The 13,309-nt window shown below is 44.6% G+C and overlaps 1 protein-coding gene across 1 annotated transcript in view; it reads left to right on the top strand.

Moving 5' to 3' along the window:
* LOC142560733 (uncharacterized) overlaps positions 1-7,653 on the top strand; it is a 68,686-nt gene extending 61,033 nt beyond the window's left edge. The window contains exon 14 of the mRNA XM_075673029.1: positions 6,766-7,653. Coding sequence (XP_075529144.1) covers positions 6,766-7,020 — 255 coding nt within the window. The 3' untranslated portion in view covers positions 7,021-7,653. The remainder of the gene's footprint in view (positions 1-6,765) is intronic.
* The last annotated feature ends 5,656 nt before the right edge of the window (positions 7,654-13,309 follow it).

The raw sequence follows: 13,309 nt of genomic DNA, 5'->3' as shown, positions 1-13,309 counted from the left end.
CACACTCTATTGGCCGTAGGCACCGACGCATCCGGTGCTGAGTGCGAAAGTGATCGTATCGTGTATACCCAAAGGAAGTCGCATCGAGATTGTGGCCCCTTAGTGCATATCTATGTCCAGTGACGAATCTGCAAGCAATGCCTGTCGGGTGCCACCAAAAGCAGAGTTCTTGAAGCAAGGAATGCGTATTCCCAGACGATCGCTCAATTACGGCCTGATACGTGGCACTCCATGCTGCGTCCGCCATCTCAAGGGCTATAAACAATTCTACGTCGGTGGTACATGGATTTCTTTGTTTTTGCTGCATTTTTTTGCACTACACACTGCACTAGTGTGTAATAAATTTGGAGGACACATTAAGCTTCGCCTTTAAGAGCGGAACGCGATAGCATTCGAAGATCCCAGACTCTTTCTCACGCTTCCTGGCAACTGCAGCGTATGTAACCGTAATGTTTACAGTGAAACGCTCGCAGCTAACAATATGCACGAAGGCGGGCTTTCTGGTAGAAACGTGGCCTCTTGCAATGGCCGTGATGGATGGATGGATGTTTTGAGCATCCCCTTTTTAACGGGGTGGTGGGTTACGCCACCAAGCCCTTATTTTATTGCCTAATATCCTACCTACGTCAAAAAAGAAGAAGAGAAAGGAAAGAAACATGATGAATTCCCATAACCAAAGCTTCTGAACCCCTATTGTGAACTTAGTTTTTGTATGCTTCCGTTTGTCGTTTCGCATGTGTTTGGCAATGGATAGATGGATGGATGTTATGAGCGTCCCCTTTGGAAAGGGGTAGTGGGTTGCGCCACCAAGCTCTTCCTATTATACTGCCTGATGTCCCACCTAGGTTCAAAAAGAAAAAGAAAAAGAAAAAAATGCGCGATGAATTCCCATGACCGAATTTTCTGACCCCCTATTGAGAACTTTGCTTTTGTACGTTTCCATACTTCCAACAATCTTCCAATCGCCTCTTACTAATCTCTATTGTGGACATGTTTACTTCCCCCTGCTCTGGCTGAACCCAAGGGGTTCAAGGAGTCTAGTAGTGCCTAAATCGACCGCTGGGCAGATATCTTCACATTCTAATAAAACATGTTCCCTAGCTTTACCGCAGCAAGCACATGCTTCTTCTTCGTTCTTATATTTCGCTTTGTAAGTGCGTGTTCTAATTAAGGCATCCTGAGCTCGCTTCGAAAAAGTAATGAGCTTCTATTTGAGTTATCATAAATTGTTTCTTTCCTAATTTCGTTTCTTCCTCTTAAGTAGTTACTTATGGCAGGTTTCTTTTCCATTGCCGCCACCTATGAGATTATTTTAGCCTCTCTGACTTTCTGCTTGACATTCTTTGTTGTGCGGCGATGCGGCGGAGGTGAGCACCATCTGGAACTGTTTCAAGGAAGCAGGCGCGCTGCTCTGTGGACTCCGAGATATGTACACGCTGGCGTGTACAAATGTCGGATGCCGTCTCCAGTCTATGCATTGTAGAAACGCTGGAAAAGGGGTTAGTTTGATTTTCTGCATAACAGAATTATGTTTTATCTATATTCAAATTACCATTCGAGAGCTATCATGTCTGTAGGTTTGTGTAAGCCGTAGTTTACGATTTTCCCACCTATTTAGCTTGAGAAATTCTGTTCAGTGAATTCCTTACATTACATGAAGGGCCTGGGTATGTGTGGGTCGAACATTTTTGCCGATGTGACGTCCGACGTCGAACGTGGGATGCCGACGCTGGATTTTCTGCGACACGGCCTACTTAGCACTATCGTGTTAAAACCATCGTATCATGCTCCTGACAGTGGAGCTTCCCGGCAACGGCCGCGCCACCTGTAGCGTCGAAAACGCAACTCTGGTACTGATCGAACTTCAGTCGACAGCGTAGTGGTGCACGTGTTGTTGTTATGACCGCTTGTGATTCGAAACTTCTGAACCACGTGCGCCACCGTCCTGCGGGTAAACATTCTCATACCGCTTTTTTTACGATGGCAAATGTGCAAGACATCGAATACAGCCCAGGAAGAAAAGTGTAGGGACGGCGGTACTGCAGCGTCAAAGGCTGTAACGGCCATGCAGGGCTGCCTGCTCTCCGACTCTACAGATTTCCTGGCCGGCCATGGTTTTGTGCTCGCGCTTCCTTTCTGTGCGTTCTTTCTTCGTCCACCGTCGTTTTAGCGCCTTCACTTTAGATCATGCTTAACCAACACGCCCAACTATCCATCCTAACGTCCTTCCTGGATGATCGCACTAGAAAGTATTGTAGTCAGTAGACTGAATTAAGTTTTTGGTTAAGAAAGAGTCTTGCCGGGCAGCCGGCTTACATATTTTTGCAAATTCTCCATATCTTTTAGAGCTATTTATTTTGCTGTATGCGAGGCGTACTGTGTGGTGGCCGCAGGTGCTCTGGCTTGCATGAGTCGCTCAGCACTTCACGCTGTGTGGCTCTGCTTGGGTTCAGGTTGCCGGATACGGTCACCCGAGTCTTGGCGGCCGGAGCGGCCCAAGCTTGGTCGTGCCAGTGCCTCGGCAGTTGTAAACAAAGTACTGTGGTTGCCTGTCAGAACATGGCAGTCTAATAAAATTTTTGTGCAAGTTGTTTAAAAGAGCCTTTTAGTAACTCTAAAAGATATGGCGCCTATCATCCCTGGCCAATGAGGCTTTGCAAGTGTGTCAAAACAGTACCACGGAAGGACACGTTTTGTCTACGGCACGGGTCTACAGTAACTCAAATGGTTGGATAAGAACACCTACGGTTTCGTTAGTAGCAATTGCTACGAACGGGTGGGTGTCTGATTTTCCCTTCTTTAATTACTTTTCTCCACCTTGCGGGTTTCCACGGAACTATTGCGTCAAACTCTTGCCTTTGCTTCGTGTTGTCGACTTCGCCCTGCCATTTGCTAGCCGCCTGGTTAGCTCAGATGCTAGAGCGGCTGCCCCGGAAAGATGGCGGTCCTGGATTCGAGTCCCAGACCAGGACGAATTTTTCTTCAACTTTGAGGCTTTTCTTTCCAGGAACCCGTTTGGTTTTCCCTCTTAGCAATTGCTACGAACAGGTGGATGTCTGATTTTCCCTTCTGTACCTATGCCTAACGCTTAATAAGCTCAGCCATGCCTGCACACTCAATTGAGCTGCTTGATCAAAGCATAATATGATAGTTGAGTGTACTCAGGCTAGAGATAAGCTGCAGTTGCGTTTTCCTTGGTGGAAGTGGCACATCTCATGATTCAGTTCTTATGATATGACTAATAAAAAGATCGGGCCCCTCGGTTAATCCCCTTTCTTCTCGTTTACTTCGCCAGCACAGTCACACCGGCGGTTTCTTTCACGCTGTGAACGTGCCCGGCAGCGTAGAGCTTTTCTCCTTTACGACGAATGGCAGGGCGTATCCGACCATCTAAAGTTAAGATTGGTCTGAAACCACACAGCAAAACTTGCGCCATTTGTTCGTTTCAAAACAAGCATGAACAAGCGATCATGTTGGCAGATCCGCGTGGGCAGCATGAGTAGCGTGGTCCGTCAGTGTCAGTTTTGACGGAAGGTGCCGCAAGAGGCGCTGATGATCGCTGCTTGGATGTGCCGCCTTCCGCCACTTGGTTACTTTTGTAAACAAAAATGGTGGCACCCACGCAAGTGTAATGTGGTAGTATTTTGCGCAATTTTAGTGCAAAGCAATATCATTTGAGCACATTTTGGAGCCTGCTAGCCTTGCGCGAGTAGGTAATATGTGGTGTTGTGTTCCGGCGAATTTCGTTGATGCGAGGGTGTAATACAGTGACATTTTAATGTTGCCGAGAAGCACGAAATGCATTGAATCATATGAGCATTCGCCGGAGATGCGAAAACATTTCGTTGTTACGAAAATTTCGCGGCATTTTGTCATTGAGGATTTTGACTGTATGTGCCAATGTGTACATACGTGCCGCTCTTCAATGAACTTGTTTCACGCAGACATGGGTCACTGTAGATGCAGGACTGGGTAGGTACTACTGTTCGCAGAAAGTATTTGACCTGGATTTGGAGCACTGTGTATGCGCTATTCGGTCTGTGCTAGGGAGGTATTCTGTAGGAGTCCACTTAGTGGACTGTCCATTTCGGCCGATGCTAATTGGCTGGGGCCACTCGTATCTTCCTCGCTCAAACAGCTGCATCCAATCAGCAGCGGCCGAAATGGACAGTGCACTAGGTGGACTCTTAGTTTAACACTCCGTAGTGTATTTAGCCTCAATTTCGCTATATTGAATGAGATGTTCATTTTCTCTTCCCCAACTTAAATTAACATGGTTGAGAAAGTGGAGCTATCTTGAAGTGCGCTCTTGCTTGTGTGCACATTTCCTTCAGAGCTTTCCCTTGATTGCCACAGAAAGTTTACCGTTCACATACCATCTGAGCTCTACCAGGAAGCTGCCAGAGCAGCGTCTAATTAATCATCCTGTAGTGCAGAGATCCGGAATACAACAAATCGATTCTGCAGAAATCCACAAGGTGAAAAAAGCTTCATGAAAAGAAAAAAATTGTGTGGCTTCATTCCCTAAACCAAGACAAATATCTTAACTGCAACACTTTCTTTCTGAGAAACCCAGATACTGATATGGGTTTTATTTGTAGTTTCATGCTACTCACGGGTAAATGACAATTTTCTCTGAACAACCATGATCTTATTTCATAAGTGATGGATTTAATTTCTAAGTTAGCACAGAACAATGCGAGAAGTGAACTGAGGTGACACTCAGTGGCAAACTGCCAGAAACAACTATTGATCGAAACTACTCTTTAGTTTGCTTTACTAGCAACACCTTTTGTTACTGTGCTCAAAAAGTGACACTTTACAGTTGGTTTTGTTGCTGATAGGTGACGCGGCAGTCAGCAGAAAACCTCTCTATTTTTCCACCAGTCATTCTGTCTGGTTTTTGAAACATGTCTGGGGATTGTTTTCACAGCCATCATGAATGATGACCTCCAAAAATTACTATTCCTGACTAAAGAATGTGGCCCACTTGGTTAGCTACATATTCTCGAATCACTTTTAACTCTTGGTGACACCATAATTATATGAATGCCAATAAGGTCTGCTTAACCTTCTAGCTCTCACGTTCTGTTGTAAAAAAAAAAAAGTGTACAGAATTAGACAATATTTTTTATCCCAGCAAATTATTGTGCGTTACATCCACATTTGTACATTACGTACAAAGGCGTAGCATGACCTAGCTTCTTGCTCTGTGCTGAGCGTCTTGCCTAGTAGATAAAGTAGGCAGTCTTTCACACAGTTGAGGCATGAAGAGGGAAGAAAGGTTAATGCATGCTAATGTATTAACATCAGCGTGGAGTTTAAGCAAAAAACATTTTCTTAGTGGTGCTGGTTGGTATGTTGCAGATGGTATTCGTATAGTCCAGTGAAACCTTAAAGTACATTACCATCTCAGTTGGGAGCTGCAGTTGATCATTAAATGTGAAGCTACGGTGGTCACCAAATGTTTTCAACGAATAAAGAAGTCATTTGTGCGTCATAAGCAATGTTTGCACATGCATGGAGCCTGGCAGGCCATGCAATGCATTGGGCAGATACCGGCGGTCTGTTAGCCCGTTGCGGACCGATATTTTTTGTCCTATGCGACTGCCCAGGGTCGATTTTTTTATTCCAGATTCCAGTTCTTCTTGGGGGACTTATTTCTAAAAAAAAATTTACCGTAATTTTTCTAGGGTGACCGGAAAGTGAGAAAAATATATTTTGCATTGGTATACATGGACTCTTCATTCATGAATAACAAGAAAAAAAGAAAATAAACTTCTAGGAATTAAAAATTTGATGCATTGTTATACACATAGTTAAAGGCTTTGAATATGCGCACACGAGAATATTTTGCAGCTCTCGCCTGTTCCTGCTCTTACACTAATATTTACGTCCATAGCATAATCGAACTGCATAGATGCGTGCACTCGAGAAAACTGCTTGGTTGCGTGCCTGTCAAAAAAAGCTAAACGTTTGACAAATTTCCGCAAATCTTCATCTAATCACCAACCAGAGGCAATCAGTTTTCGCGAGTGTACAAAAAAAAAAAGCAACGGAAACACATGCACGGTGGCATCCTTCCTATATGCACCCTCGTGAGCACTAAATGAGCGAGAAACAAGCGGTAGCCCTTTGAGCAATTAGTAACGAGATAGCCATCAGTTTTGCAAGCGAAAGAAGCCGAAAGCGCCCACGAAACAAAACCCAAACCGCTGCCCGCTCGTGCGTGTGCCAATGCGCGAGAGCAAACTAGCTCTAAAACCATGCAACGAAAACTGAGAGAGGGAGGCGCAAAAGAAATGCCCTGTATTCCCACATAGTGGCAGCACATGATAGAAAAGAAAAAGTTTGGGAATTGGCGCACTTTTTAAACGTACAGACGGTGCCGTAAATATACGGCATCGACCATTTTTGGACTTGTTCGCAGCGCCATATATTTGTCATTGACCCTCAAAGGGTTAGTTACGAAATGGGTGCTAAAAGAAGAGAAGCACAGTTGAGAACAACAGAGGATTAGGCGGCATGATGACAGTGGGAAATCTGCAGGCATCAAACGGCGTCACCTGGCTCAAGATGGGTAATTGCAGGTCAGTGGGAGAGGCCTTCATTCTGCACTGAGCATAAATAGCCCGATGACGATATCTTCATTAATGTGACGTCGCATAACATCCAACACATTTAGCATCAACAACAAGCATCTGCATCGAATAAGCTTTGCGTCCACCAATTTTCGTAATTTCTTTCTTTTCCTTGCACCTCCAGGTACGACAGCTTCTTATGCGCTGGACGGGTGTTCAGGACGTCCAAATACAGCGGCAGGATGACTTCGACAACAACTACATTGTGGTGACGGCGATGGGCCGAGACTGGCAGATTTGGTTCCTTGAAGAGCTGCTCCTCCAGCGCTGGCTGCCACAGGCTATTGACTGTGGAGACCTTCACAGGTTTCTAGGAAAGAGTGGCCAGGCTGGCCCGGCAAGGTGGGGCTCTAGGAGCCTGGCGTCTGCGCAGCGCTGAGTACTTTTTGCTCAAGTAGCCAACATTGTGTGATCAGGCAAGGCACCATTTGATGAGCTGTGATAAAGGAATTAGTCATTTTGTTTTTATAGGTCACAACCCACCAGCAGAAGAGACTTGAGAACTCAAGACTGCATGCAATTTTCACATTCGTGAGACGTTAAAGGTGTTTACATTTCAGTTTCTTAAGTGTGCTCTAGCATGTGCGTGAGCTAAGGGTTCTTCAACAAGGTTGCCTGCGTGTGGGATTCCGTGAAAAATGCACACATTGTTGGGAATTGTACAAATGGATTCCTGTTTCCACACGTTCACTTGACGTGCACACTTGTTGCATCTGTTTGTGTTACATTGTTGAATGTACTCCAGATTGAAATACAGGAAGACAGTCATTAGTGAAGCATACGTTGTAGCATTACCTCATTATTTATCATACCCCTGCTTTTAAAAGGCCTTTTCTATACAAAGGCTATACAGGTGGTATAATGTATTGTGTTTATGCTGTTTTGTGACCGGGTTTTTATGTCCCACTGCCACTTTTTAACATTGCCTTAGGAATTGTTCTTGCCCTTTGGTAACATACTAGTGTGCTTTCTCGTTGCATTAAAACACTATTTTTTTTCTTGACAAAGCATTGCCATGATGTGACATTTTTAAATGGAGCACTGGAACTGCAATTTTGTGCAGCACTGCCTTTTCAGATTCTATTTACTTTTGTGCCTTGTCAGTGGTCAGAGCAATGCTCCGCCCACATCAGCATTGGGATCAGCCAGCCATAGACTGTTGATGTTAAGTGGCAAGAATCGAGCGGAAGGCATCGCTACAATATTGCCGTCCATCTGTGGAGCCAGTATATGACGAAAAACAATTGCGGTAAAATCAATCTCGCGATGACTGACAACGATAATGCATTAGCATCGAATCAATATAGCGACAGAAAATATTGCCACCGCCAAATTAAGTTACATATGAGGTGTGTACTGCAGCAGACGAGACTCCTCTTTCACGCGTCCCTAAGAACACTCGGCGCCACCTAGTGCTACTGTCGACATTGCGCATTACCATCGACAGTCATCGTGACGTGGGTTCTGCTGCAGTTTTTATCACCGTGCAATATGCTTTTTACAGTCTTCCATAATGCCACTTAGTCGCTTGATAATTACAGGTGTGTACAGGTATACTCACTCAATGTGCATTGCCTTTTCTAAAGCGTTGTCACATACATGTAGTTGCTCAATGTGTGTGTACACTGCCTTTTTTTTTAGGATACCGACTTTATGAGGCCTTGTTCAAGGATATCTGTGCAAGCACTTTTTGCATCTATAAAAAGAAAGCTTAACCTAATACTAAATGCATTTTTATTACCTCAACGTTATCCAATTACTCTGCCACCCATAAGCATCCGTAAGCTAAAAAATTTCAAGTGGATAGTAAGTATGTACATAGTTATAACTAAGTCGCATCTGACATGAAAATATTTTCGTTAGAGCTTTAGCTTGTCTGTAAACATCATGGAGGATGGAAAAAGATATGAGGAAGCATACCGCAATGCGATTGAAGCCAAAACTCATGGAGGCCAGGTGGCCCAACAGGTGATGGCACATCAAGATGCACGGTTGGTTTTACTGTTCCCGCTCTGCAGGCAGAGCTACAGGAGGGCAGCTGAACAAGCACACACTGAATAAAAACTACTGGCATAACTGGTGGGAACCAAATGTCTCGGCAAATCTCGGTTCTTGCTCCCTGATCTCGACGCAAGAGGTCACGTGTTGGGGCACCACTGTGGCTTCACGGAGCGTTTGCTTGCCAAGGCTGGGTGCATGACGTAACGTTCCCTCCTTATTTTTCCTTCCTCCATGGTAAACATATTAACTTTCATGGAACACCGCGTTACCAGAGATGCGAACTGCATCATCAATGCTAGTAGTGTCATCTTGTCGCACTTCGTTCAGCCGCGCCGCATCGGGCACATTGCCGTGTTGCCTGCTTGAGCTCGTAAAAGAATAAAGAATTCGTGTTAACACGATCTAGTCACTGTCGACCCCAGTAGCTGAGTAGAATATGGTCATTTACAGTGACAATGGCTCTGTTTCACCTTGGTACCACTAGGTGGCACCCTCAACCCACTCGTTCACATTTACATTTCCAGTAACCTAACATTTTGCAAGTGGCACAAGATTTACGTATGAACTGAAACTCACTGTTATAACCAATATTCGTTACCATATTTGTTGCATGCTAATATCAGGAGAAGCATGTAAAATTTAGTCCATTATATCCGATGATTCATTGTTTGCGCGCTACATCAAGTTATGATTTAAAAGCTAAATGACGTCACTCTAAGGAAACGAAACATCAAGGGAGGTTTTTAGGGACTGGTTGCCAGACCATATTGTACAGCAGCAATTGAGGCTGCCTGTATTCAAATAGATGCAAAAACAAAGGGTGGCATATCGAGCTGATCCGTTGTAGTTGCTGAGATGCATAGGTGAAAATTTTCAAGGTTCGAGGCAATGGCAATGATTTGTATAAACGACCAGCCTCTGTTCTAGTGGAGTATGCTTGTTAATTTATTCCTAATGTGTTGAGAATATTAATAAAATTCCAGCACTTGCACCTGTTTAGAATGCAATGCAGTGTTTTCCAAGTGTTCAGAGTGGTGCTGTAACAGACATTTGTGCTGTGTACATGTAGTGCTCAGGAGCCCAACTTAATTTTTTCTCTGATATTTGTTTTAAAATTAAATACAAATTTATTTTCACGGAAGTGTGAGTGTGTCTGTCATCCCACGTCTTGAAACTTGGAACCAGTCACAAACGTAGACCACAACCATAGGCTCAAGGCATAGATCTTCTGCCTGTTCCACCGGGGTGCAACAATTGGTGGAAGGCTCTGTGACCGTGCGCAGACCAGACTAAATGGCAAGTATCACAAGAACTGCAAATAGTACCAGTGTGTGCTAAGAGAGACTATTGTCAGCTATGGCCGTGGGAGAATCATGATTGAATGCTGCTACTTTGCAGTGGTCCACATGAAATATGAAATGTGCACCTAATTGTAAGTGCGCAAGCATTTTTGCATTTTGCCCCCGTCAAAATGCCGAGCCACAGCAAGGCAACAAATTCTCAACCTTGTGCTCAGTAGTGGAGCGCCATAGCTACTGGGCACCAGGTAATTTCGTAAATAGCTAAGCCAAATATTGCTTGAATACATACAGCCAAGGGGCTTGCAGCTTTACTCAATAGATGAAAAGGACTAACCTGTACTTTCAACATAATGTAATCTTTAAACTTTCCATGCCTACTGCGATACCCCAGTAAGCATAACAGCTATTGGTCAGATTTCTTTAGCAGTCTTGGCAGTGCTTCTGGTGGTGCCATTTGCCGACAGGGGTGATATGATGTCACTCACCACAAGGTGAGTGACATCAGAGTGCCAATACTATGGCCTGAAGATCGGGCTCTCTGATGTGCTGATCCTGGAGGCTGCGACAATACCAAAGTGCAGCGCGATCAAGGATGAAGGAATCTACAGCAGGGCCAATAAAAAGTCAAGGCTGTAAATGCCTGGCAGAGGCAGCATTTGGTAGCTGAAAAGTATGCTCGCACTAGATGCACCCAAAATATTTTGTTGTAGAAATTAACTTCCCGAGGCAATTTCCTTTAATATAAACGAGATTTCAAAGAATTTTTTTGGAAAGAACTGTCCACTAATAAACTAGTGGTAAACCTATATCATTTTAACTTCCAAGCATCAATATACATGTGCACTACTATGCTGACCACTTATCACAATAGTTTCAATGTTGCAGATTCAAAGTGTACGAAATTAGCTTAGTAACACCAACATACCATTATAACGATCAAGTTTGTGTTTTGCACGTTTTGTTGTTACGTTGAGTTATTGGAGCTCTCAAAGTCAAACGTGCACACTATGGCCTGCATAAGCAAATGCTATGGGATCGACTGAACCGAGCACTTCAAAACAACAGAGATGCTATGAGATATGTCATAATGGAATTCAGTAGATTATTCAACCACCTAAGTTTCTTTAATCTGCAGCCAAAGCTATGTACAGAGGCATGTCTGCATTCTGCCCTAATCATCTAATGGGATTGATTGAAACGAACACCTCAAAACAACACAGATGCTACGAGAGATGCCATAGTGGAATTCAGTAGATTATTCAACCACCCTAGTTTCTTTGATCTGCAGTCAAAGCTTTGTGCAGAGGCATTTCTGTGTCCTGCTCTAATTGGAATGCTGCTGCCAAAGTTTGGTATCGAGCCTGCGACCTTGTGCTCAAGAACTGTATGCCATAGCCACTGTTGTGGCTATGTTAACAAGAAGTAGCAGATGAGTTGCAAAACAAAAAGAAATCAAAAACGTGTAGTGAATTGCACTTGTTTTTTTACATCCCCAGGGTGTCTACCAACCGGGAAAACCGGGAATTCTCAGGGATTTTGAGTAGTCTGGAAAAACTCGGGGAAAACGCAGGGAATTTGTGCTTCTATCAGGGAAATTAGCAGTAATTTATTGAAAGGGTCGAAAGTCAAGGTAATGCTGGCTCCGGAATCGTAATGAATCGTCTTTGACGCCCTGTCGTCGTCGGCTGGAGGAGTTGCCAATGTACAGTCAACGACCGACTTTCCGGATTCTCGATAATTTGGACGGCTTCGCGGCACCACCACGTACCCCGTAGAGTCAATGTACCAGAACGTCTGAAATTTCAAACTTAAGAACTCTTCGCCGTCCGATTTCCCGGAGGTTTTTCCGTGACCGCAGGTCCGAAACGGCGTTAATCAAAGCCACCACCTCTGCCATTTTGATTACTTTGCCGCCTCGAACCGGCGCTCTCGCACGCAGATCCGCTGGCAGCCGTAGCCACAACGGCGGCAACGCTAGGCCTAGATGCTTCGACGTTCGCTATGAAGCTTCTTGCCGTTGGAGGCCGTGTTTTTTTATTGAAAGAAGTCGCTGCTGTTAGCAATGGCACGGACCCCGCCTTTGTGGTCCTCGCGATTGGCTTAGAAGCTTGGAAAGCAAGGTGCGTTGCATAGTGCCGGTTACCGAAAGTTAGCTTTGCCTCCGTACACAAATGTTCCTTGGTGAAGCTTACGCAAAAGTACTGCAGTGAAGCATAACATGCGCGGGAAGGGGCTATTGCCATTGGACACAGTATGTATTGCTTAATTATACACGCGTGCACCCGGTATTTCCTGTCACAGTACGAGCACCGATATGCCTAATACGTGTACCGGCAGGCCTTCACAGCGTTTTCGAATGTGCCTGTGGCGGTTTGAGCCCGTAAGGGCAGTAAACGACATGCATTTATTTTTTCCAACTGGCCGATTTTTCTGACGTTTTTGCGGCCCCTAGGGAGTTCGAAAAATCGGACGTGGACTGTGCAACTGACCAAGAAGGGGCTTCAAGTGGTCTGTGGGGCGAACGAGCAGCAGAAGGAGGACAAGAACAAAAAGGACCTACGCATTGAGGAATGAACGGGAAAGGAAGTGTGCTGCCGCCGTTTTGAAGGAGTTGAGAGATATAGAGAGAGTGAACTTTAATGAGAACCAGCAGTTATGTGGGCTGGGCCTAGGCCTCCCACGATGAAACGCTAAGGTCTTGCCTCTTTGTCGCTTCGTAGGTCTGCTGAGCTCAATAAACAAAGTGTTGGCTGATGCCGAGATGCAGGTGTCCCTCATACAAACCAAAATAAACTCTTTAAAGCAGCGAAACACAACACTGAGGCGTCGTGCCCGGGCTGAGAGTATGTCAGGACAGTTGAGGTTGACTTACGAGTTGTTGAGAATCGCAATTGTGACAACGTTCCGGCCTCATACCACTGAGCTTGCTATCAGTTGATAGAAATAGCTCCTATTCGAAAATATTTGCTTCTGTATGCATCTCCACTTTATTCGTATTTGAGAACGTCCGACTCGATTTGCAATATTTTTTGAAGACATCTTATTTGCTCTGCATTTTACGCACCCCTCCGTTCTGTTCTCTTTTTGAATAACATAAACACTTCTCCTTAGTATTCAAATTGGACTAAATCGTTTTTTTTTTTCGTATGCTTACTAGAGAGTGACAGCATCGGCAGATATGGTTTCAGTCCATCTTGACATAAAACATAGTTCCCCATCACTCAGGGAATTTCACAAAGGCACTCGGGGAAAACTTGGAAAACTCGGGGAATTTGGAAGTGTCAACTTGGTAGACAGCCTGATCCCTATAGGGAAAAAGCTCCCAACTATAAGGCATGCTATAGGCAATGTAGGAAATTTTCATGC

Source organism: Dermacentor variabilis, chromosome 10, assembly GCF_050947875.1.
Source record: "Dermacentor variabilis isolate Ectoservices chromosome 10, ASM5094787v1, whole genome shotgun sequence".
Taxonomy (NCBI): Eukaryota; Metazoa; Arthropoda; class Arachnida; order Ixodida; family Ixodidae; genus Dermacentor; species Dermacentor variabilis.
This window is presented reverse-complemented; position numbering and strand designations above follow the sequence as displayed.